Here is a 27,110-nt window from a genome sequence, read left to right on the forward strand (position 1 = left end):
CTGAAATCAAGTGTGTGATGTCCAGCTGCAAGTTGTGCCACAGGGTGGTCTACTTTGCTCTTGGCCACAGTTTGGCGGAGGCAATTCATCCTGGTGGGCAACAGACTGGTAGTCACATCAATATAAAAAGTTGTCCAATGATTGCAGCAGAGCTGGTAAATAACATGGCTCCTGTTACAAGTGGCACAGCCCCTGATGGGGTAAGACGAGCCTGTGACAGGACTACAGTAGGAGTACCAGGTGGGGGGATTTGGCAGGTTTTGCACCTGGATCTTCCACAGGGATATGATCCTTGTAACAAGGGGTTGGGATTAGGAGTGGCATAGTGATTGACTAAGATGTTGTGGAGATTGGATGGGCAATAGAACACTGTATTAGAAGGGGTGAGAAGTATCTCTGGTAGGATATCCCTTATTTCAGGGCATGGTGATAGGTAATTAAAGCCCTGGTGACAGTTGTGATTCAGATGTTCCAGTCTTGGGTGATACTTGGTCATGGAGGGGACACTCCTTTGTGGCCAGCTCTGGGGGTGGTGTGAGGATTGGGGGCATGAGGGGAAATCTGAAAATTTTATTTAATTTCATAGCACTATTTCTGCTCCCAGACTTCAAGAGAGACATTTCTAAACTTTTAACACAGAGAATTGTGCAAGAAAATTCTTCTATAAACTTGTCCCAATAAACCTCCAATGTGTAGTAATGTTTCTGTGTATTGTAATGCATTTGTCATTCTTTTTTTGTACAAGATATTGAACACTGCATACAATACATACAGTTTACACTTGAGATGACTTAATCTAAACAAATAAATGAAAATAAATAAATAAATAAATAAATAAAAATAAGAAAAAATGCTATCCCTTAGAGTTGATATATGTATTCCTTAATTCAATTAAAAATTTGGATGTAGTATCAAAGTAACAAACCTGCCTGCTGTGTTAGGTAATAGTTATAATATAATAACTTCAGTTGGATATATTAATACATTATGATGAACTGTACATTTTAATTTTGTTTGTATACTGGTTAAATGGCATGACCTTAGTGGCAATCTGAATGACTCATATTTAAATAACAAAAATGCAAATACTAATACTTCTCATCAATTTAAAATTTGTAAACAAAATATTTTTTGTACATAATTCTAAATGCTTTTAAAGGTAAGCTAACTGGAAGTCACTTTTCAAATTTTTTCCTTCTCTTTCCTGGAAACAGACAGATTTGCTTTGAAAGAAGTAATAGCCTGCAGGAGGAGAAACTAAATGATCTAAATAAAACATTTATTCTCCAAAAATAACTTTAATACATACTGCATGTGCAATTACAATTCTTATACATTAATTACTTCATGTCTTTTGTCACACATTCAACTATTTCATCATAAAGTTAGCATACTTTCTTCTAAAAATTGAAAAATAGCGTCACATTCTGCTTTGCTCAGAGCATTTTACAGTCAAAAGTATATTTTATGCACAGCACTCCATATGAAGGGAAGAGTTGTGACTGACCAATCATAACTACACAGCGTTTCACATCATTATTACAGCCTTTCACAGCACAGCTCTTTAAATATTATACAATTACATTAAATATAGTCTGTACAAAATCACCACACAATTATTCACATGATCATCCCACTTTTTCTTAAATCAACTCCCACAAATTTGGCAAAACTGCACCAAAGTATAGGCACTAGGCTGCTAACCTAGTTTTTCCTCCCTAATGATGAAGTAACACTTACACAAATAATTGTTAAAATATTAGCTGTCCAAAATTGTTATGAATCCTTAACAGTGCAATTATACAGCCTCTGGCATTACAGCATTATCTCCTTTGCCCATGTATACCATCTGTTCTATCTTGCTCTTTCCTGTGCTGCCTTCCTTACTAGCAACCAGTTCATTATGTAGCTGTATGTTTCTGTCTTTCATTATTGGTGTTGATGGAATACTGTGCTGTTCCTGGAGTTTCTTATAGTCACCCAAGTACCCGTGCCGTAAAATGGGTGTTTTGTATGCTTTCACTTTCCTGACAGCCTTCTTCGTAGCATTCTCTTGGCGAATACACAGAACAATGACAGCAAACAGAATTATTATAATAAAGATGATAGCAAATGAAGTCGTAGTTGCCACAACAATGGTCCATGTACTTGGTTCATCAGGAATCTGATTAGAACTGATGTGGATTTCTCCTGCTGATGTATCTTCGATGTAACTATCAATTTTCTCATCATTATCACTAAATGACCAATTGTCTTTAACATCATCAACTGTTTCATAGTTTATGGTGGCACCTTCTTCTCCACAAAGTTGTTTGAGGAAGAAGTCCCAGGCATGTCGCGTATTTCCACCAAAGGTTATGATGTCATCATCAAACAGTTGCACGGATGGATCTGTTAGCTCAACAGACAGCAGTGGCTTAATATCAGCTCGAGCCAAGTAATTTACAAGATTTTTCATCACGTGGCAATCTAGAGGGTTCTTGGAGACATCGATGATTTCCAGTGCTGGCATATGTTCAAGATCACTTTTGTTTAGGGAAGTGATCCTATTTCCAGAAAGGTACAGATGGCGCAAGCTTTTGAAAACTGATACACTGGTATCCGTCAGAGATGGGAATGTTGTCAGGTCACAGGAACTTAAGTCCAAATCCATGAGAGCATGGAGGTTTGAGAAGGCAAAAGGTGAAACAGCAAGGAGAGGATTGCCTTTCAAATATAGTTTTGTAATCCTTGAGTCAGCAGGGAAATTGTATTTTTCTATGAATGACAGCTGGTTGTCAGACAAATCCAGTATTTTCACATTACTTCCAATTGCACCATGTGGTAGGACCTTCAAATTGTTGCCTGCCAATTTCAGAATTGTGAGACGATTCATATTTCTGAGACTGAACACACCTAATTTTTCTAGTCCACAGTGAGAAAGATCCAAAGTTTCTAGAGTTGAAAATTCACCTTCAAATCCACCTGGTGGTAATAATTTCATTGAAGGATTGTTTGATAAATCAAGATGAAGCAGTTCTACATTGTTTACAAATAAATTTTCTGGAAGTGGTCCCTCAAGAGAATTGTGTGAAAGATCCAAAATTTGAAGATGGGTTAGAGGGGCAAATGCATTTTCTTCAATCCTATTTATGGCATTTCCTTCAAGACTTAATTTCGTTAAATCTGGGAAGCCAGAAAACATGTCTCCTGTGATTTCACTGAACTTACATTCAGATAAATCAAGAGTTTCCAAGTCTGGTATTGAGATATTACGTAATGAGCTCAAAGGATTTTTTCTGATGTTTAGTGTGACCAGTTCACTCTCACTGAAAACTTCAGGGTCCAGCTCTCCAATTAGATTTTCAGATAAATCAAGCTCACTTAGCGAATAGATAGGTTTTAAAATATCTTTATGCAAAACTTTGATCCCATTGGATCCCAGATTAATGTAATCAAGATTTGGCATGCGAGTGAACATAGTAGGGAGAAGATTACCGAGACTACAGCCATAGAGATCAAGTTCTCTGAGGGAATCTATATTCAGAAAGTAATTTGCAAAAGGAGACTTTTCACTTTCCATCAGATGTAGCTGGTTGTATCTTAGTGAAAGAACTTCCAGCTGTGTGTTGTTGGCGAACATGTCAGGATGCAAGAGTATCAGGTCACTTCCACTTAAGTTGAGGTGCATCAGACCTGGTAGGTTTGAGAATGCATTCTCATGCACTCGTCGGAATGAGCTGTCAATGATGCGGAGATTCGTAACCTGTAACAATGAGATGGGAATGAATGAAGCACACATCAATTACATCCTCACTTATGAACTTTTTTATTAATGTAAGAAATAAAAATAATAGATATGTGAACTGGCTAATGTAATAATTGTATTAAAAACAATAGCATCAGCTACGGAGAATAAAGAAAATCTACACCAAGCATGCAGGTGTCCACATTTACAGCAAGATGCAACTATTCACTTTCAGCTTTAAATAATCCATAAATTGGAATTTAAGACAGTATTTGCCTTACAACACACTTATTTCTTGTTTTGCCACAGTTTGTGGTTGGTGAATGTTTATTCATACTTCTGTGACATTTTCGAATACAATAAAGGCAAAGTGTAATTTCAGTTTTTGGCAAAAAGTAAGTTTTATGTAATGATTTCCTTTAGTATAAGGTCTGAAACAATAAATGACAACCAATACCTGGCTGACTGTTAAGTAAACGATGTATGGATCACCCGCTTTGATACAGATTAAAATCTAAGACCTTTCAATAATTTAGTCATTAAAATCTGTCAATAATTGAGTCTTTCCCTCTTTTTCATTATTACCAAACTTCAGAAGCAGAGGATTAGAAAATTCTAGCAGTATTTTCTTCTCAGTGCACAGGCCATGGTCTAATTAAATGTGTAGCACCAGTAAGTAGCTGTTACAATTAAAACACACTATGAAGTCTTCTCACAGAAGAAATCATGTGTCATAGGGATGCCTCCAATGCAAAGCCTGCTTAATGGTATTTCCGCCTACCTCAGTGACTGACTAGATCATTGATTTCGTCTACCATAGATCAATATTTTCTATTTCCATCTCGCCACCTTGCCCATTTCTGATTCATATCTGACCTTTCTCCTTAATGATGGTGAAGTAACTGCAGTTTTAGACTCACATATTATACTAACTGCACACATTTTTTAAAAATAATATAAAAGTAATGTCAGGCACACAAGATTTTTGATACCAAGTTATGATAAAAAAAACTACTAGAGCAATAAGACCATGCTATAGACTAGTCCAACCCTCCTTCATGATTTTAATGTCCACTTTATTAAAATATATAGCACAGTGTTTTGCTCATATAGCAAGTTTGTCCATCTCAGAGTAGTTCAGGATGTCGTGCTACAGTCATAGGTGGCTTACCCATATAGAATATGGATATGTATATGTATATGTAGGAAATGCTATGGGCCCTGTGTTATCAGAAATCCCACATCATACTGCCTATTATTTTTGGGAGGGAATGAACCATTAATAATTTTTGACTGAAAGTAGTAACACTGTTTGGTATTGCATGTGAATGATTCTGCAGTAATTACAAAACACTCAGAATAATAGCTCACTGCCATAAATTTGGGTGTGTTACTAAATGACTGAAAGATACATTCAACATAATTCAATCTTATTAAACCAAATTTTGCATACTAACAATCAGCATGAGAGATTTATTTGCGTGTTCTGTTCCCCTATAGCCTGCTGTGCATTATTCCAAACTTGTGCCATCATTTATTGATAGACCATCACATCGAATGCTGAAATTTTACTGCTTCATGTGGAACTGTGTAGTATGGTGCTGAAGTCTGTCATATCCAAATCTCTAAACATTAGAATATTTGCAGGAAATAATTTTTTTCCTTCCTTTCTTTCCTTTCTTTCTGTTTCATATGTATATGTATATTTGTCCTGTGTTTATATATCTAAAAACAAAGTTGATGTGACTTACCAAACAAAAGCGCTGGCAGGTCGATAGATACACAAACAAACACAAACATACACACAAAATTCAAGCTTTCGCAACCAACGGTTGCTTCTTCAGCAAAGAGGGAAGGAGAGGGAAAGACGAAAGGATGTGGGTTTTAAAGGAGATGGTAAGGAGTCATTCCAATCCCGGGAGCGGAAAGACTTACCTTAAGGGGAAAAAAGGACAGGTATACACTCGCACACACACACATATCCATCCACACATACACAGACACAAGCATGTTCATTTGTTTCCATTTAAATCCATAAATTTGTTTAACTTTGCCTATGGTAGTAAAACAACTTTCATTGAACTGTTAGCTTTCATTGTAGGTATTGTTGACCTGCCATTATTTATAAGCAGTTTTCTTTCACTTAAACTGTATTTCATTTTTAGTTAATGCTGCTGCATTTGCATGTATGTTTGTGTGTCTTTTGGAGGGAAGTGTTACAAAAGTGAGTATAGTATTAAAATGAGTAGGCAAAGTTCATTGTGTGATACAATCACGCACGTAAATCACAGTGTCCGCCATTAGTTTGTGGGCACCGACCAAGAGGATTAAAGCTACTTCTTCACTATTGGTGCAAGCTTTGCGCTGAGGGTAAATCTGAATGTGACAGCTGTCAGACAACACAGGCTATGTTTGCTTCATACTCAGTCATGTTACCATACTATCATGAGTAGAAACATCAATTCTTGATGATCATAAGGGATAAGTGTAGAGATGTAGAGCCTAAACCTTCAGCATTTATGGGATTATTAATAGAGTTGTGTGGGATTTACACATTTAGGGGACTAGTTCATTGAGGGATGTTTTGTTCCACACAATTCAGAAGTAAAATTGGTTCTTTTGGGGTGATATAATGAGATACATTCTCAATAGCGTTATTTTCACAAGACTTTGTATAAACACACGGTCTGTAATCTCACAAAACACAACCCCTGGGAATCGTTTTCTCCACAACATACACATTATTTTTTATTGTGAGGTGCAATAAAGAATATGATTTCAAGACAAATGAAAACCTGCATTGGCAGGCAAATGCAAGTTCTGTTGCCACTAATTCGAGTAATGATAAACATCATAGTGAAAACAAGAGTAAGAACTCCCTGGTCACTTTGCCAGTTTGAGTGTATATGCTACCAAAGTACTTGGTGGATCAAATACCATATTTCAGTTTTATGGCAGAGGGACATGTTATTTGTAACTGGTAACTTTTTTCTTGCTGTGCGAGTGAGGTTGATGAGAGTCAAGAATGATTTGTACCTTGAGTAATTCTGATTATATTCCTCAAATCATGATTCAAGAATCAATGTGCACACTATCTCTTACACTTAAATTAGTAAAATAAATTTTATTAGACTCTGCCTTCACATAATAATACAATACAAAAAATAATTTTCATGTAAATTTTGTCTCCTTGTCTATGATTCAAAATGGAGTTTACATACTCCGAAGGAAAAGTATTCAACAGACTCCTGTCTAACAAAAAGCAAGAAAATGGGAGTTCCTATGAGTTGAGGAGAAAATTAAAAACATGTCCCATTAGCTATTCATTTCACAAAATATGTGAACAGCTGGGTTCAGGGACTGAAAAGTTCTATCAGCTACGTGGTAAATAGCAGTGTTCACTGTAAAGCTGCACAACAAGTAGTAAAGTACTGTAAATAGGACTCAGTATTTACAGACATAAGTAAATACACTGGTACACAAAACTTCAGGATGAAAGTAACTTTCACATCACGTGACACTGCCAGGCAACAGAGTGATGAAATGTGTGCCATGCATAGAAAGATAGCTGAAAGAAATATACAATGAAATTAACAGAAATGACACTTTTATTCAAAGACAGTAATTACACTGAGGTCACCACAAGTTATGATGGTCCCCAGAACTTTATAAAAGGTGGGGCATGGACCTTAATAAGGTGTGTGAACCTCCCTGACAGCAATGCATGCTGTGCAACTTGCTCCCATGCTGGCTGCAAGGTCGGTAAGGAGTTCTTGTGGTAGGGCATTCCATTCCTCCGCCATTGTGGCTGACTACTGCAGGACTGTCCATTGGTGCATGTGGCAGTCATTAGTGCATGTCGACATGCTTCAATATGTCTCCTCAATGCATGGGATTTAAGTCAGACGAACAGGCATGCCAAGTCATTTGCCAAATATTCTCTCATTTTAAGTGCTGCTCCACCTGCTCTGTTTGATGCGGTCACACATTGTCATCTATAAAAATCACACTAGGGTGGATGGCATACCTGGAAGGACACACACGGGGAAGGAGTACAGCGCCACAATAATACTGACAGGTGAGTGTACCATGTTCAAAGATATGCAGTGGTGTCCAAAGCATGGGACTGGACCAACTAGTAGTGGAGTCAGGTGCTCTTCTGAGATAATTGCTCATTAAGTTGGATAGTGGTGTGTGCCTTTTCAGGTGCTTTTTGTCCCTGAATTCATTTTTATGGATGTCAGTGCAGGACTGCATGGAACAGTGCAGTTTGAGGAGCTGCTGGAACAACAGACTATTCTGTGAATGGACTGACCTGCCCATTCCCATGAATTAAACTGGACTGAGCACATGTGGAATGCATTGGGAAGACATGCTGTAGACCATACACATGCACCAACAACCATTCAGTATCTGCCATCCACTCTGGTGGAGGAATGGAATGCCCTACAACCTTACCTTACAACCTCCTTACCAGTTTTGTGGCCAGTAACGTTGTACAGCACATGTTGCCATCAATGAGGATCACACTCCCTACTAAGAACCATGGTCCATCTTTTGTAATGTTCAGGCAACCAACATAATGTAATCAGTGTAATTATTGTCTATGAATATATAAGGTGTTTAGAAATTCTTATCGTAAACTTCGAGGACCTGTAGAGAGAAGTGAGTAGATAATGTTTTGAAATGGAACCTATGTCCAGAAATACAAAATTTTTGTGACCGCTTTTACAAGTAATTGATTACTTTTTCAGTGTATGTGGGGAATGTTTCCAGGACCTCCCTCCTACCTGCAGCAGTGTGCTTGTGCCCCTGTCATGTTTGCAGCAGGTAAGTGCCACATATATATATATATATATATTTTTTATGTGATACGGTAAAATACAGCATTACTGGTCTTTCACGGCCTAATTGTGTTGGTGAGGCAGTAAATTTAACCACAGGGCAGTGATGCTGGGTCACTGCAATACACTTTGGAGGTGTGGCGGTGGGACTTAGGGAGTCTCATAGCAACCTCCAGTGGTGACAGTACTACCTTAGTCAGGCATAGAACTTAGTCTGATGTGGGCAGATAGGGTGGGAAAGTAGTGGACGTAGAGTGGGGGGCTAGACCTGTCAAAGGATGCATCCGTGGTTGGTGTGCCAGGCCTATCGTTAGCCGTGGTCAGAATCCAATTCCTCTAGGATGGTTAGAGGAACCGGATGTCGATGCCAGCAGCGTGGAAGTGTGGTCCCAACATGCCGCAGCCCATGGACAGTGTCCCACAGGGCAGCCACTTTCTTATAGAGCCGCTGCTCATTGTTGCATATGGTCACCTTGAGGGAGACGATATCTGCTAACTCATGGAGAGTCACAATGCTCGTGAGTGGTGGGCCGTGCAGGCTCCACCTGAGAACCTTGTTCTGCAGGCGCTGCAATGTCCGCATACTGGTGACACTAATTGTGGCCATGCAGTGGAGCCATACATGAGAGCAGGCAGGATAACTGCTCAGTAGAGTGTATTGCAGAGTGGCTGCCTCCCTTTCTTCCTTGTGGTCAGCCAGCTACTTCCATCTCCTATATTGTTTTAGCTACCTTTACCACTGTCTTCCTGTATTGTCCATGTTTTACTGCTGGTGGCATGCTCATCCCACACTTCAGTGTGGGTAGGCACATATTTTTCCATGCTTGTTACCTGTGTTTTATGTTCTGTTTTATCTTATCATTCTGGGTCTTTTCTTGATACCCATCTCAATCTGTTACTGATTGGGCGCTGAAGATCTAGCCGTCATGTGCCCATACAACTCTCTCCATCCATCCGTCCATTTTCATGCTCGGTAGATGATAAGCTTGGTATGCAGGTTAAGTTCCCTACCACAGAAGAGGGGGTACAAAGCCCTTGTCAGCTTTTGCCCCTTGTTGGTGACATACTCTGTATGACAGTGGAATAGCAGCTTGTGGTCCATCCAGACCCTGAGATAGATGGTCATCAGAGACCAGGGCACCTGCACGCTTGCAATCGAAATATTGCGGCGGAGGACAAGCTGCTGTCTCATGAAATAAAGCCATAGTTTTGGTGGCATTAAGAGCTATTTTGTTTGTCCAGTGCCAAGTGATGGCGTTCACCTGTCGCAAGGAAGTGGGTGACGACAGCGTCAGTGATACGACCAGTGATATATAGTGCTGTGTCATCAGCATATTGTGCCATGTGGCACTCGGGGATGATGGGCATATTATTCACATAGATATTAAAAAGAATGGGAGACAGCACTGCTGGTCGATGTGGCCGAGCGGTTCCAGGCGCTTCAGTCTGGAACCGCGCGACTGCTAAGGACACAGGGTTGAATCCTGCCTCGGGCATGGATGTGTGTGATGTCCTTAGGTTAATTAGGTTTAAGTAGTTCTTAAGTTATAGGGACTGATGACCTCAGATGTTAAGTCCCATAGTGTTAGAGCCATTTGAACCGTTTAGAGACAGCACCGATCCTTGTGGAGTGCCCGCTGACAATGGGCAAATGCCGGAATGCATTCCCCGCTGACCCACTAGGAAAGTCCTACACAGAGGAAGTCATCCACAATCTTGACATACATACCCGGTATAGGGTTCTGCGTCAGCATATTGTGCACTAGGTTGTCATGCCAGATCTTGTCATAGGCATTCTGCAAGTCCAGAAAAATGGCAGCTGTCAACTTGGTGGTGTTGAAGCCTTTGCTGACATATTCAGTGAATCGAAGGACCTGAAGTTCGGCAGAGATGTGCGAAGTAAATCCGAAGTGGATCGTCACAGCCAGAGGTTGGGAAAGTCAGTGGAGGGTCACAGATTCAAGGACCTTCGTCATGGTATTTAAGAGTCTGATGGGCCTGTTGTTGGTGGGAACAGCAGGGTCCTTGAACCACTTCGAGATTGCAATGAGCTCCACTTGCTTCCACTGAGGGGGGAAAAGGTCATATGAGAGACAATCATTTAAAATCTTAGTGAACAAGATAAGAGGCATGCACGGTAGGAGGCAAAGATGTTCATTTAAAATTCCGTCCAAAACAGTGGCTGACTGGCCACATTTCTGAACTTCTGCAATGGACATCAGGTGGGGGAGCAGACAGAGGTGGATGGTTATGAAAAGCGGCAACAGCTGTCATGAAATCGTGTTCATCTTGTAGTTCATCTGGAGAAAGGTCCTGAACAAGGGGGTGGTTTCAGGCCTTGAACACATCTGCCAGCATTCCCGCAATTTGGATGGTATCATACGACAAGCCCGCTGCTGTGCGAATAGGATGGGCACTTGCTGGCATAAAACATCACAGAATGAAAATGATAGCCCACCCAGACTTATGGTGCAGGAGAAAAGTGGACATCCTGTCCTCCTGAACCTCCAGTCGGTGAGCTGGTGGCAGAATTCGTACTGGAGGTGCCTCATTTGGCATTTGTCCCAAGGATCATGGAACTGCTTCCACTGCCGGTGGTAGTGGTTGTTTTGCACCATCAGCTCCCGTAGCAGGGGAGGCAAATCATTCAATGGGGTTAAGGCCTAAGGGACAGTGAAGGTGGAGAGCTTCACTGCTTTCTGTATTATGACGGTAAGGTAATCCACGGCATGGACTACATTGGCCGGTGTTGTTAACTCGAGGTCATGCCAAGTGGTGTTATTAAGTATCCTGGCGAACTTGTCCCAATCGGTGAGGGTCACAATGGAATGAACATCAAATGAAAGAGCAGCATTGGTGAGGTGCACAAGTACTGGGTCACAGTCAGAGGCCAGTTCATGGAGAACTGACAGTGAAAAATCTGAGTGGTGATGTTTTTGAATATGGCCACATCCAGAACATCTGGCTGGCGGTTGAAATAGACTGGTATATGGGTAGGTTCATGGGGGCCATACACTGACAGTGCTAAAGTGTACTCCAGGTCAAGGATGAGTCGGCCTTTGGGGTTAGAGACCCAAAAATGCCAAGCTGGGTGCTTGGCATTGAGATCCACCCCAACAATGTGCAAAGGTCCATTTCAAGCAGTGGCTTTTTTGGGCGCACTTAAACTGCTGAAAAGGTAATGGCACCAAGGCGTATGGAGATAGTAACTGCTGTGGCATCTATGTGTTCCATTGGCTGGAGAGTCTCTTGGCTATGGACGAGAGCTTTGTTGAGGAACACAGCTGTGCCTCCACTGTGGCAGAAATTGTCTGCTGGTTTGAGGTGTATTTCTGTGACCAGTAAAATATCTACACAAAAGTCATCGAGGAAGGCGTTCAGTTCCGTCTTCATCCGTTTAATGCCATTGGCATTAACAATGCGAGTGTCAAGAATCTGAAGGGGCTGGTGGGGTTGTCATGGTTGATTCGCCTTTACAACAATATTTTACTAAGACCTTCCACTAGGGCAAATACGTTCAAGAGACCGTCCACCGACTAATGGATTTTGTGTGGAGTGTCACGAATAACAGCCTGGATGTAAGGTTTCATGAAGGAGATGACCTGGAGGGGGGCCGGTGTAGTAGAAGTCAGAGTGGGGGTAGGGTCAGATGGCTGGGATACAGCCACAGGTGGACTGGAGGGGGCTGCAGCTGGCTCCTGTAGTCGGTGAGCAGTGGAAGCCGTCATGGAAGATGGACAATGAGAAGGAGACTGGGCTGCAGCAGCAAAGGATGTCGTAGGAGCCTGGGCAGAAGGGGGCACAAGTGCCTCAAAACGACTGATGCCTGAGAGGCTGGTACCACAGCAGCTGCTGAGGAAGGCACACCAAGCTGACCCTACAAAACAGGAAAGTTGGCGGTGTCCCGTTGCAGTGGGGGAGGTTGACTTGTTCTTGACTTCCTTTTAGGATGATGTGAAGACTTCAGTGCCGTCTGGTAAACAGGGCACCCCATCCAGGATGCCACGTGGTGGGGAACATGGGTCGTACCCAAACACCTGGCACATGTAGGTTTCTACAAGACGGGGAGCATGCAGTTCTTCATGAAATGTGGGCTGGCCCACTTAACACACTGCAATGGCAGGGAGCAGTAATTTCTAGTATGTCATGGATGTTGGCATTTGCAACAGAAGACAGGCCCATTTCTGCTCTCTTAAGATTTAATCTGGACCTTTGTGTACAGAAGATACTGGATTTGATAAATCTGCTCTATGTCCTCCCTCTCGGAAAGGGAGACAACATGGGTAGAGCAGGGGATCAATGCCCAGGTCTCAGGATCTTTCTTGCTATACTGGTGGACCAAAGGGTCCTTGAAATGGAGCCGAAGCAGTTCCTCCTTGACCTCCTCTGCCGTAACCTCTGGTGGCAACTACTTGGTGATGATTTTGGTTTGGCAATTTCCCAATGTCTGATGGGTAAAGTAAGGCATTGCCCTTGATTTGACAAATTTGAGAATGGTAAGATAGTCATCCCTACTTTCGAGCAGGTATTTCACATGATATTTTTGGTAAACAGCACACAATTGGCCGAAGATGAGCCAATGGAGCCCAGTGTTCAGTTTTGTATAAATCGTGACTTTATATGCCACAACAGGGGTATCTTTTTTCAGAGGGCTTGACGGGGTCTCTTGAAAAGGAGGGTTGGGAGCATTAGCCATTTCCTGATCCACAGGACCATCCAGTGCAGCATCCCCCAAGAGGGAGATATCGGAGTTTGATCCACTGTCACCTTGACCTGCATGGGCAGAGGAGCAGCTTGAGCAACGGCCAGAGGACTTTCCAAGTCGGTCAGGGTGCCCAGAAGACTTGCCACAGTGGTGGAACAATGCAGGAAGAGGTGCACTCATAGGTACAGTAGGGTGGTTGTCAGGCACAGCTGAGGCAGTCGCTGCCTCACTACGAGAAAGATCAATTGGCTCCCGGGAACCCGGGCGCGGGTAGCGAGAACGCTACCGCACGATCACGAGCTGCGGACAAAGATCAATTACTAAGCTGTCAGGTGAGTAGTCAGACAATGATGACATGGATAAATGGTCCCTGTGACGGGGTGGTGGACAGTCTTCACAGTGAAGGTTTCAGTGCCGGTGGTATCCACAGACAATTTGTGGCAGTTCGTGCGATTCAAACGATCCTTTGCCTGCTGCGAGTTGGGCGGAACATCAGGTGCGACTGGAAGCCAGGGTCAACAGCATTTCCAACATGATTCACCACAAGGGGTGGCAGTGGAAATGTTGGAGTGCCACAAAGGACGCTCTGCAAGCTCATCCATGGTAGACAAGGATCAGCCTGACATAGCCAGGGGTCCAGCGTGAGAGAACTACGCACACCAAAATCTTCCCAACTAATCTGGGGCAAAAAATTATGAAATACCAACGCTTCAGAGGCACGTAAACAATGTTGACATACAGTGCAAAGTACAACAATATGACGCAGAAATGCAACTGTACAAGAAAACACTTTCGGGGATCCAACCTGTAGCACAAAGTGCCACAACAACAATGAAGTAATAAATGTCTTAATTTTCCTATTATGCATGCAATAATAAGCATGTATAGTGAGAATTAAATACATGTTTTAGTTGTTAGGGAAGTACAGTATTGTAATCTTTACTGTTATTAAAGGCCAATATGAAAAGTGACTTATTTACAATCTGTTACATCGTTCGGATGTAAGAGCCATCTAGTGGCTGCAACATATTATACAAATGTTATCTTCGCTATAATACTTGTACCTTATATGCCATTCAAAGGTGATTTGCACTGTTTAGAATATGTCCAGCATTTGTAAACAGATGTGCTATTGTGAACCATCTTCATGTGATGTAACAAGCATCTGCGAGCAATATGTATATGGACATGGACTTTTGCACAGGATGCTTTACATTTTTAAATATTTCAGGTTTAAATAAAACTTTTATGATGTGCTGACTTTTATTAACTTGGCATTTTGGTGTGAGGTTCAGCATAAAAAAAACACATTTTACAACAAATGATTTTTAAGGTACGTAAATGTAAAGGTCCACTTCCTGCTTTTATAATGCCAAACTAAAACTGTTGTATCAAATGTTACATCTTAACTTATGAGGTAGTGGTGGTGGTGGTGGTTAGTGTTTAATGTCCCGTCGACAACGAGGTCATTAGAGACAGAGCGCAAGCTCGGGTTAGGGAAGGATTGGGAAGGAAATCGCCCGTGCCCTTTCAAAGGAACCATCCTGGCATTTGCCTGAAACGCTTTAGGGAAATCACGGAACACCTAAATCAGGATGGCCGGAGACGGGATTGAACCGTCATCCTCCCAACTGCGAGTCCAGTGTGCTAACCACTGCGCCACCTCGCTTGGTACTTATGAGGTATCTTACATGTATACAGGGTGAGTCACCTAACGTTACCGCTGGATATATTTCGTAAACCACATCAAATACTGACGAACTGATTCCACAGACCAAACGTGAGGAGAGGGTGCATTGTGTAATTGTTTAACACAAACCATACAAAAATTCACAGAAGTATGTATTTTAACAGAAACCTACATTTTTTTAAATGGAAACACATTAGTTTTGTTAGCACATCTGAACATATAAACAAATACGTAATCAGTGCCGTTTGTTGCATTGTAAAATGTTAATTACATCCGGAGATATTGTAACCTAAAGTTGATGCTCGAAATCTCCAACGTTCAGTTGCGTTTTGTAACAAACACAGGCCATGGTTGGCGAGCAGCATCTGCAGTGACCTATTTACGATGACAACCGTGTTTACGAGTGTGGCTGTAGTGCACTGTTGAGATTTGGTCTAGCTGTCGCAGTGTCAGCATGTAGCATTTGCTGCTATTGTTATTCTGCATTCGTCTCCGCATGCAGACCAACTGTAGTACACCGTGTTACCAGACGTCTGTGATAGTGTAGTATTGTATAAACTGTGACCAAGGTGTATTCGAACTCTGAAAAGGCAGAGATTATACTCATCCACGGCGAGTGTCGATGAAATGCACTGAAGCCTGCAGGGTGTATGTAGAAAGGTACCCAGACAGAGAGCATCCAATGTGTCGCACATTGCAAAACATCTACCGCCAACTGTATGCAACAGGTATGGTCGTAGCACGCAAATGGGTCCATAACAGGCCCATCACAGGAGAAGCGGGTGCAGTTGGCATGTTAGCTGCTGTCGCCATGAACCCACACATGAGTACACGGGACATTGCGAGAGCCGGTGGACTGAGTCAAAGTAGTGTCATGCGCATACTGCATCGTCACTGCTTTCACCCGTTTCATGTGTCGCTACATCAGCAATTACATGGTGAAGTCTTTAATCATCGAGTGCAATTCTGTCAATGGGCATTAACAGAGAATGCATTGCAGTTCTTCCTGTTTACCGATGAAACGGGTTTCACAAACAAAGGGGCAGTGAATCTATGGAACATGCATTACTGGTCTGTGGACAATCCTCGCTGGCTCAGACAGGTAGAGCGACAGTGACCGTGGACTGTATATGTATGGTGCGGAATCAATGGTTACTACCTCATTGGTCCTCACTTCATTGCAGGGGCTCAAACAGCTGCAACATACATCGCGTTTCTACAGAATGATCTGCCAACGTTGCTCGAAAATGTCCCACTGGAAACGCATCGACGTATGTGGTATCAGCATGATGGTGCATCTGCATATTCCGCAATTAACACTAGACTGACCCTTTACAGGATGTTTGACGGGCATTTCATAGAACGTGGAGGACGCATAAATTGGCCAGCCCATTCTGCTGACCTTACACATCTGGACTTCTTTCTGTGGGGTACATTAAAAGAGAATGTGTACCGTGATGTGGTGATGTGCCTCCAACCTCGGAGGATATGAAACAATGTATTGTGGCAGCCTGCGGCGACATTACACCAGATGTACTGTGGCTTGTACGACATTCATTACGCCAGAGATTGCAATTGTGTGCAGCAAATGATGGCCACCACACTGAACATCTATTGGCCTGACATGTCGGGACACACTCTATTCCACTCTGTAATTGAAAATGGAAACCATGTGTGTACGTGTACCTCACCCCTCATGGTAATGTACATGTGTGTCTGTGAAAAAGACCAATAAAAAGGTGTTAGCATGTGGACATAATGTGCTGTTCCAGTCTCTTCTGTACCTAAGGTCCATCACCGTTCCCTTTGGATCCCTACATAGTTCGGTGCTCTCTGATACACACGATCGAACAGTGGAGGAGTGGTACTCAAGCGTCAACTTTAGGTTACCAATTACACTAGCCCCTCTCTCCACGTTCGGTCTGTGGAATCGATTCGTCAGTATTTGATGTGGTTTACGAAATATATCCAGTGGTAATGTTAGGTGACTCACCCTGTATGCACTTTCTTACAGACCTGAAGATTACATCAAAGTCTGTGGAAACTGGTTGTCTTAAATAAAGAAATATTTTATGCAGTACTGGCTATTGGATCATTTTTATCAATTAAAACAGATCACCCTTCAGTAGTCTCAACATGAGAAAATTTAGTCACCTGCTGCAGTCCCATCCTCTTGAAGGTGTCATGGTCGAGCACTATGCCGTGTTCCTTGGGGACGCCACTCACGTGAAGATGACGCACCTCGGCAGCAAACACCTGCCTTGCTGGGTCTAACTTGGTGCAGCGTGCCACCATCTCAGAGAGCCCAGCTCGCCGCGTGCACACACAGTCCTCTGGGCATGACGACAGTGGGTCTGCCGCCAGTGCCAACCCTACCAACAGCAGCAGATACAACTGCCGCATCTGCAAAGGAGAATACCGAGTACAATTAAGTTTTGCAACAGAGGAAATGCTACCAATATAGTAATGCTATGTAATAATAATTAACCTTCATCAACAGGAAACTAAAACACTTCACTTAAAGATACATAGTGATAACAGCTGATGTTTTTAATATTTTAAACATCTGTTCCACTGATAATGTTGCTGAAGCTGTACAGCCATTTTGTAGAAACAAACCAATGCTATGAATCATGACTATCAGCAAAAAAAACTAGATTAGAAAAATACTCCAGATTTGGAATCTAAACTACATTTTACTAGATCATCTTTTGATGCCATTTCAGACCTAATACCAGTTATACAAACAACCCATATGAATGACCTAATTAAGATACTTTCTTAACATGAGAAAGAAGTTGTGATATGCAGAACAAGTGAGAACAACAAATAGAAGAAAGTTATGACTTGTAGCAAAAGCAAGCTCAATAAACTTCTGAACTTCGACATATGGGCATGCTAGAAAATAATGGCTCCCTCTGTCACCAGAGGGCTCCAAATTGTAGCATTTAACATGGAGGTATGTAGCCTAACTATGTCACTGCATGAGAAACAGAGTGCTTTAATTAAGTTTTGAATTCAATGAGTTTGCCCATACAGAGCACCCTCTCACTCACAATGAAATTGCCAGAACATACATGACCACTGTGATATCTGCAACAATTCAACACCTTGGATTCACTGTGATTGATTTGCCTCCATACAGTCTGACTTGGCCCCATCTGATTTTCATCTGTTTCCAAAGTTAAATAATACTGTCAAGGTCTTCAGTTTAAAAGTGATGAAATGGAGCAAGCACAGATGAGGCTGTGGCTGCATCAACAGAGTCAGACGTTCAACAGTGATGGTATCAACAAACTATTTTCTCATTGGCAGAAAGATGTTCATCAGTGAGGTGGCAATGTTGAGAAATAAATATGTAGACATATAAAATAAATATTTAGAATGTTAATAACATTTGTCTCATTTAAAAAGCTGTAAGAGGTTTCACATAAAAATTTGGAGGCATTACTTTTCAGCACACCCCTCATATGATTTGGTGGTCAGAAGCTGAACAATACTATTCCAGATTCTTCACTGAATACAAATTTGATGACATTTGCTGCAATGGATATGAGTCCCAGTCTAGCACAAATTTTCATGTGTCGCAACTGGGTAATACATCTATACCTATTGCAGCTGATGTCATGAAACTTGCTTTCAGCAAATAATTTGGAATAAAACTGTTGAAACTGCAATTGGAGGAAAGGCAGTATAGGTAAATAAACAATTAATGATGATGTAAATAAAATAGAAAGAAACTTCCACATGGGAAAAATATATTAAAAACAAAGATTTCAAGACTTACCAAGCGGGAAAGTCCCGGTAGATAGGCACAATAAATAAAACACACACACAGAATTTCTAGCTTTTGCAACTGATGGTTGCTTCTTCAGGAAAGAGGGAAGGGGAGGAAAAGACTAAGGGATGTGGGTTTTAAGGGAGAGGGTAAGGAGTCATTCCAATCCCAGGAGCGGAAAGACTTACCTTAGGGGGAAAAAAGGACAGTTGTACACTCGCACACACACACATATCCATCCACACATACACAGACACTAGCAGATATTTGTAAAGGCAAAGGCCCGAACTCTTTGCCTTTACAAATATCTGCTAGTGTCTGTGTATGTACGGATGGATATGTGTGTGTGTACGAGTGTACACCTGTCCTTTTTTCCCCCCTAAGGTAAGTCTTTCCGCTCCTGCTTTCCTGCTTGGTAAGTCTTGGAATCTTTGTTTTTAATATACATAAACAATTATGTTGTTTAGCATGCAAATGTAAATAACAAGGGAGGTGCAAAGAAGGTATTAATTTAATAGGAGACATATCGTTTGCATGACAAAAAGTCTACTGTTATGAAATACTGATTTGCAACTAACTTACTTGCATTTATAGACAAAGCGAGAAAAACTTGAGCAATGACAAAGAATGAGTTGAGGTAGATTGGGAAATAGCAGTGTATCAAGGAAACATTGAAAACTGAAAGTACAGAAAAACAAAGACTCAAACTGGTGTCAGCTTCATAATACCATTAAATAACTATGTAGTGAACTCTTTCCCAAGAGGTGATACCTGTCCTGAAATGCAGAGCACTAGTTTGTATGCTGAGGTCACATTTATCATTTTAGTATAATATCTGTGATAAAAGACCAGTCAGAAGCACACTAAGTCCTCCAGTGGAACTAAACTCATAAAATATTTTGAAACTGCAACCTAATTAGATCTATTCACCTGCTAACAGCACAAGACAATATATGTAAAAGTTTTGGAAATATGCAAGCCTTCAGAGCCAGTGGCTGCTTCTTCCAATAGAAGGGTTGAAGGAAAGCAAAGAACGATGAAGGATAAGGACTGGGGAGACTCGCAGAAAAGCTACCATTTTCTAAGGATCAGCAGTCATTTTCCTTCATCCCTCTTTCTTTCCATTCAGTCCTATTCCAGAAGAAGGAGACCACTGGCTCTGAAAGCTTGCACATTTCCATAACTGTCACATGTTTTCTCCTGCTGCTGCCTGGTGAGTGGATTCTTTTATCTATCCAATTATACTGCATTGTCAAAAATTGATTATTTCTGTTGATAAGTTTATCAGTTTGGAATACTATGTGGTGTACAACTAGTAGCATGCCATGATGTGACCCTCCACTTCTGACATATTTGATGGCGGTGAAGTTAAGTGCCAATCAGCAACAGTGAGTTGGGTCAACACAGAGATGAGACGGCATGGCAAAATGCAGTTAATGTGTTTGGACATGTAGATGAACACACTGTAAATGTAGTTGTCCAATTTGTTGATGAACAAATATGGGCTGTTGAACTTGTCTATAAGAAATGGTGTTCCATTTGCAGACATGTAACATATCATAAGAAAGTGATAATAAAAAGACCTTACTTGACAGGGACTGGAGTCTGGTACCTTTCAAAACGCCACTGATCACAGCTGTACATATGGCTGCACATCTTAAATGTGTACTTAGTGTGGTCCAACCAGTCACAAGTTTGCATATTTTGAAATGATCCAAAACTACTGTCGTAACTGAAATCAAGTAATGTAGATCTCTCTCTCTCTCTCTCTCTCTCTCTCTCTCTCTCTCTCTCTCTCTCTCTCTCTCTCTCTTTTTCTTACTCTCTCCCCCAGTAACTGTAAAATTTTACCATGAGTGAGAAGTGTGGGCTCTGTCATAGGTTTGTTAGTAATGGGTTATGGTGTGGGATTTGTTCAAAGTATTTTCAATGGGGGCGGGGGGATGCAGCGGGGTAAATAGTGGGCATTCTAGCGAGATCCTCTCCTGGGAATGCAGAATCTGTAGTAGAAATAAGTTGATAGAAGAGCAGGAGTGTAAGATCTGTGCCCTTCAGGTGCAGTTATAATACGCAAACAAGGAACTAGAAAGGTTGAGGAGGGTGAAGGGTGCTGGGGTATGTCAATTGGCAAGAAGGCAGCTAGGCGGTGGAGATATTCAAACAGTTAAACTTTGCGTATGTGCAATAGATATGACCATCTGTCAGAGCTGAGTGGAGAGGAGCATCTTGTAGCTGTAGGTGTCAGAAACATGCAGCAATCCTCAGCAGTCAGGAGGCCTCTGCTAGGTAAGTTCGCATGGTAGAGCTGTGGACCAGCAGTTGCAGGAAGTATTGGGAGTTAGTATCAGGTCACCAGCATTGTGAAGTCTAGTGCAGGGTTGGCTCAGGTGACTGACAGCATAGGGGAGATATGTAAGAATTTTATGGAGGAGGATCACGTGGGTGGAGCTGGGAACAGTCTTGATAGGGATGGGGAATATAATGTAGGTGGTGACTTGGTAAAGATAGGTACTCAAACTGGTGGCACTAATGTGCATTTCGTGTGTCTGTTTCAGTGCATGACAGCGGCTGTTAGGCATGTTAACATGGGGCTGGAGAAGACACTGATGGCAGAGGACAAGGATCACATTGCAGTGGTGCCAGTTGAGTCTACCAGTAGATTGGGTTTCACTAGGCATGGCTTGCACCTCAACAGTTATGGGAAAGGGAGGCTGACAAAGCTAATAGATGACGGTGTAGTGCGTGGTGGTGGGATCACTCATGGAAAAATTGCTGTAGTAGTTGGTGTTAGAGCTGCATCTTTTTTAGATTGAAGTCAGCTGATAGGTATACCTGCTTAAAGGAAGTCCCTCTAACTAAGCAGTCACCTTCAGAGGACATTATGTTTTCAAGTAGAGAAGGAATTAGCATATTTCATCAAAATATAAGAGGTATTAGAGATAAGATTAGTGAACTGCTTATTGATGTTGACTCTGAAATTATTGGTGTATCATAGCACCACTTAAATAATTTGACAATTCAGAGGCTTCCTTTACCAGGATACAGATTAGCTGGCTGTTTTTCAAGGAGTTCCTTGAGGAGTAGGGGAGCGGCCATGTACGTAAAAAACAGTATTGCATTTGAGTCCATAGATGTATCATGGCACTGCACTGAGTAGATATTTGAATGTTGTGCCGGGGAAGTTGAATTTAGTGAAACTTAACTTCTAATTTTTGTTGTTTATAGGTCCCATAACTCTGACTTCAGAGCATTTCTGCTCAAAGTAGAGAGGGTTCATGATTTACTTTATAGAAAGTACCAGAAATTAGATATATGTGGTGACTTCAATATTAACTTTGCATATGATTGTGCAAGAAAAAGGATGTTGGTAGATCTCCTAAATCCATGTGACCTGATGCAGATTGTGTTTTTTCCAACTAGGGTGCAAAGGAAAGTAGCACAGCCATTGACAATATTTTTATTCATTCTTCATTACTATATGGCATTCTGTTAGTAAAAGGTTGAATGGCCTTTCAGATCATGATGCACAAATTTTAACACTAAAAGGTTTTTGTACTCAAACAAATGTCACATATAATTACAAACTATGCAGGAAAATTAAACCATCGGCAATAGAGAGTTTTTCAAACCTCATCAAGGAACAAGAGTGGCAGGATGTTTAAAGTGCCAATAACATAGATGACAAATATAATGCTTTCCTTAACACATGCTCTTTGGGAGTTACTTTCAATTAGAATGTTCTAAACAGGGTACTAGCAGTAAAAGGCAGCCTTGGTGGCTGACAAGTGGGATAAGGATATCATGAAGAACAAACAGGAATTATATCAGAATGTTAGAAGTAGTCACAATCAAGCTACAGTTGCCCATTACAAATAGTATTGAAAGGTGCTTAAAATGTTATTAGGAAGACAAAGACTATGTGGTAAGCAAACAGAATAGCTAATTCACAGGATAAAATTAAAACCATATGGTTGAAGGAAGTGTGTGGTCAGCAGCACAAGGCCGAAGATATAAAATCAGTGCAAAGTAAAAATATTTCTGTTACTGATAAATCAGATATATGTACAATATTTAACAATCATTTTCTGAGAATTGTTGGTGAATTACATAAAAATTTAGTTTCTGCAGGGAATCATATAACTCCCTTAGCAAATGCCTTTCCAAGACCGATATCTGAAATACTCCTCTGTGACACAGACAAGGGGGAGATTGAGTCAATAATTAAATCACTAAAGACTAAGGACTCTCATGGATGTGATGGAGTGCCTAGCTGAATATTTAAGTACTGTGCTGCACATGTTAGCCCTGTTTTCAGTTTCCTGAATGATTAAAGAACTCAGTAGTAAAGCCGCTTTTATAAAAAGGCGGAAAGGGATAATGTAGACAATTTTAGACCTATTTCTATGCCATCAGTGTTTGCTAAAGTTTATATCCTACAATTTGCTGTCAAATGTACGTTCGGCTTTAGAAGTCATTTAACAACTGAAAATGCCATATTTTCTTTTCTCTGTGAGGTACTGGATGGGTTAAACAAAAGGATTCAAATGCTAGGCACATTTATTGATTAAACTAAGGCGTTCGTTTGTGTTGATCACAAAATATTGCTCCAGAAGTTGGACCATTATGGAATATGGGGAGCAGCTCACAATTGGTTAGGTTACTTTAGCAACATACAGCAAAAGGTCATCCACAGAGTTGGGAATGGCTGCGATGTGGGGTCTGAGTGGGGTACCCCTCTAGTATTATGGGTAAGTCTAAAATATTTCTGTTTGCCGATGACACTAGCTTGGTAATAAAGGATGTTGTGAGCAACATTGGCTCAGTTTCAAATAGTGCAGTTCATGACAGAAGTTCATGGCTTGTACAAAATAAACTAAAGGTAAACCACAGCAATACTAAGTTTTTACAGTTTCTAACAAACAATTCAACAAAATCTGATGTTTTAATTTCACAGAATGTTCGTATGATTAGTGAAACTGAACAGTTCCTATTCTAAAAGGAAATTTTTGGCTCAGATATGGTTGGTTCAGGCAGTAAGTGGTGTAAGTACATGAACCTCTAGTTGACCCTGGTTCAAGGATCTGTGTATTTTGACATTGGCCTCTCAATATATTTATTCTTTACTGCCATTTCTTGTTAACATATATCAGCTCATTCCGAACAATAAGCATCTACATTCAGTTAATACTCAGCGGAAATCAAACCTACATTTGGATTGAACTTCCTTAACTCTTGAGCAGAAAGGTGTAGAGTATACTGTTGCATCCATTTTAAATAAGCTACCACAAGAATTGAAAAATCTTAGCAGTAATCAACGTGCTTTCAAATTGAAACTGAAGTGTTTCCTCATGGGTCACTCCTTCTATTCTGTCAATGAATTCATGAAAAAATTAAGCTGATTCTTATGTTGTATTGTTGATTGTGTTTACTTAAACTTATGTCTTTAATTTTTTTGGGTTCATATACATTTTATTTTAATCTGTTATTACTCTTACGTTGTAATTTCATGTACTGACACGTTCCATAACCTTGGAGATTTGCTCCTCAATTTGGTTCTATGGAACTTGATGTGTAAATAAACAAATAAAATAAAACTTCAAGTGAACCACCGCCCTATTAGGCTTTTAACCTGAAGTATGAGAAGGGGGTAGTTCAGCCTGGTGGTACTTCTATGATGTTTTGTGGGTGTCTTTTTTTTGTACTAATATGCCTTGAGCTCCCCCATTCAGCTTACTGTGAAAGTTAATGAAGGTAATGTACTTGGTAACCAAATATTTCTCTTTGTTCTCCTTCTTTCCTGATGACTATGCTGCAGACACTCCTGTCTTCTGATAAGAATAGAGCTATATAGACATGTTCCTGGTTTCGATGAACACACCTCAAAAAGCTACCATGCCTCAAAAATCTTGCTAAATGCCCAATCTGAATCCTATAGAACATGTCTGGGATTATCTGGAACAGCAGGTGGAAAGTAGCAATGAACATCCCTACAGTTTGGTAGCCCTACAAGATCTAATCATCAATGAGCATGTTCAGCTGGCCATGACATGCCTGGAGAAACACTTGTGAATTCTCCTTGCCAGACTGAGGCCATTACCATGGCTACAGATGTTTTACATAGTAACAGTGTGACGTTTCATGGTGAAGACAAATATTTTGTCTTTTCTACTTGTTTAGAATAGTGCAAGGGGTGGTCAAAAAGTTTCCATTTGAGATCATTGCTGCAGCATATATGCAATGAAGCATGACTCTGATGTGCGTATATGTAAATACCCACATGTAAGCAATGGATTAGTGTGGCATTGAAGTCTTTCCAACGCGTGTGTGGTAGAAGTGGGAAAGTGAACTTTGGCAATTTTATTACCAAATGCAGCTCAACGGGACCAATGTACTGTTATTCTTTTCTTGGCTGCTAAAGTAGAAACAGCAATGGACATCTATTGGAGAATTAAGAATGTGTGTGGGGCAGCATGAGTGTCAAGAACCACCATTGTAGAATGGTGTGCCAGGTTATGTGTTGGTTGCAATTCAACACAAGCTGCAGGTGTATTTGGGAGGCCAGCCTCACATGGGTCCTGATCTCTCCTCATGTGAAATTACACCTTCAGTCCCTTAAAAAGAGCCTTGAAAGGTCAGCAATTTCTGCTGGATGAGGACATGCACGAGGCATTTATGGACTTCTTCACAAGTACAACACGATGTATTACCAAATAGGTATCTTCAACCTGGTGCATTGGTGGGATGATTGCCTCAATGCTCATGGTGATTTTGTGAGACTGACATACCAATTCTGGACTCTTTGATCACACCTCATAGATAATGGGAAAACACAAATCCTGCATCACCAGCAGCTATCTGCAAACTGTGATTTATCTGAGAGACTCTGAGAAAGCTTAAGCTTAACGAACTGCTTATGTTCCCCAGTCTCAAGTATCAGCACTGTTTTTCTGTCTGCAATTCACATCACATGAATCAAAAATTCTGAAAAATTCAAAGATCACCTTAATGATGTTTTGACAAAGGTCACTTGGTGATGTATTTCTTGGAGTCAAAATGAGAAAGTTTTTGTTATAAGCATGTCACCTAGGAGAGCTGTGAGTAATGTACAGTTTATAGTATGAATATGTGACCCACTAGTGCTGACCAAAAATGTCGCCTATATTTATCATCCTCAACCTCCAGATGAACAATGAATAGTTTGCTATTGTAATATAAAGACACTGCAGATTCAGAATGAAACAATGACATGCAATTTGGTCATCACCGTCTCTTCTATCCAACTGTGCAAATTCTAATGAAGAAACTTATTCTAAAGTTTTATTATAATTGTTGTTCTGCCTTTCTGAACTACAAAATGTACAATGAATTGCATTTCAGAATTTTCCTTTTACTCTTCTTTGGCGCCCATATTACTTTCATTCTTCAGTACTGATTCTTTACCTGTGATCCAATCAAGTAGTACCAAGCTTCTTGATTTTTCTATCTGGTCAAACTTCAAGTTATTAATTTTCTGTCAAAACTTTTCTATTGTGAGGGCGTAGAACCACTGGCTCTACCCCTCAATAAATCGCAGAACAACTGTATCTTTGGCAGATCAGTTCTCCGTAGTATGCGCCCTATGCTAAACGCATTGTGTTTCCGGTGCGAGAATAAAGGTATTCATAGTAAGTGACGGGAGTGCGAGTGATTATTTATCGTCGTAATTACCACTCCTGCTCCCCACTACCTACACTATTTTGCATTTTATGTTAAGTGTAACCGTAGTATTTCTTACAGATCTTCTTTTAGAACGTGATCTGTTTTACTGTTTCAGTATTAGTTTTGCTGAAAATTTAGTAGACGTTCACAATATGTCCAGTTAAATTGGCTGTTTCCATTGTTTTAGTATTTTCACAGAATTCCAGTTTGTGTTTTGTTTTATGTATTCGAAGAAACGTTTGTATACTTTTGAATTTTGTTACTTAGTCTGTGTGTTTAATTCAGCCCTGCGCGGCAGCCACTGCCTCTCACTGCGTTGGGCGACGGGCTCTTTGCTTTTGGGCGTCGTGTCCGTTGCTTGCAAATGGGCACTCGGAGCTGCATTTGGACGCCTCACAAGTACTGCATTCGCTATCGGTGCTGCGCTTGCGTCAGCGGAAGGGGGAACAACAGCTGCATTTACGTCACCATGGGCTTGCGCGTACATGCGGAAGTACTGGACACGGGTATCAGCATGAAGCAGCAATGCCAGTGTTCCCTTTCGTTAGAAGAATGGACTGCGAAACCGAGGCTGGAGCTACTTACCTTTTATCACATAAATTGAGGAGGATCCATTAATCAAGTGAGCAGCTACCCCCGATCCGTATCGTCATATTCTGATATGCTGC

The 27,110-nt window shown here is 41.0% G+C and overlaps 1 protein-coding gene across 2 annotated transcripts in view; it reads right to left on the reverse strand.

The window, feature by feature from the left end:
- Positions 1-1,262: 1,262 nt before the first annotated feature.
- The window catches only part of LOC126334511 (leucine-rich repeat-containing protein 15), a 143,407-nt gene continuing 117,559 nt past the window's right edge, over positions 1,263-27,110 (reverse strand). For both annotated transcript variants that reach the window (XM_049996860.1, XM_049996868.1), the window contains exons 2-3: positions 17,121-17,369; positions 1,263-3,745 (exon numbers count right to left, since the gene is read on the reverse strand). In XM_049996860.1, coding sequence (XP_049852817.1) covers positions 1,799-3,745; positions 17,121-17,369 — 2,196 coding nt within the window. In that variant the 3' untranslated portion in view covers positions 1,263-1,798. The remainder of the gene's footprint in view (positions 3,746-17,120; positions 17,370-27,110) is intronic.

Source organism: Schistocerca gregaria, chromosome 1 (genome assembly GCF_023897955.1).
Source record: "Schistocerca gregaria isolate iqSchGreg1 chromosome 1, iqSchGreg1.2, whole genome shotgun sequence".
Lineage (NCBI taxonomy): Eukaryota > Metazoa > Arthropoda > Insecta > Orthoptera > Acrididae > Schistocerca > Schistocerca gregaria.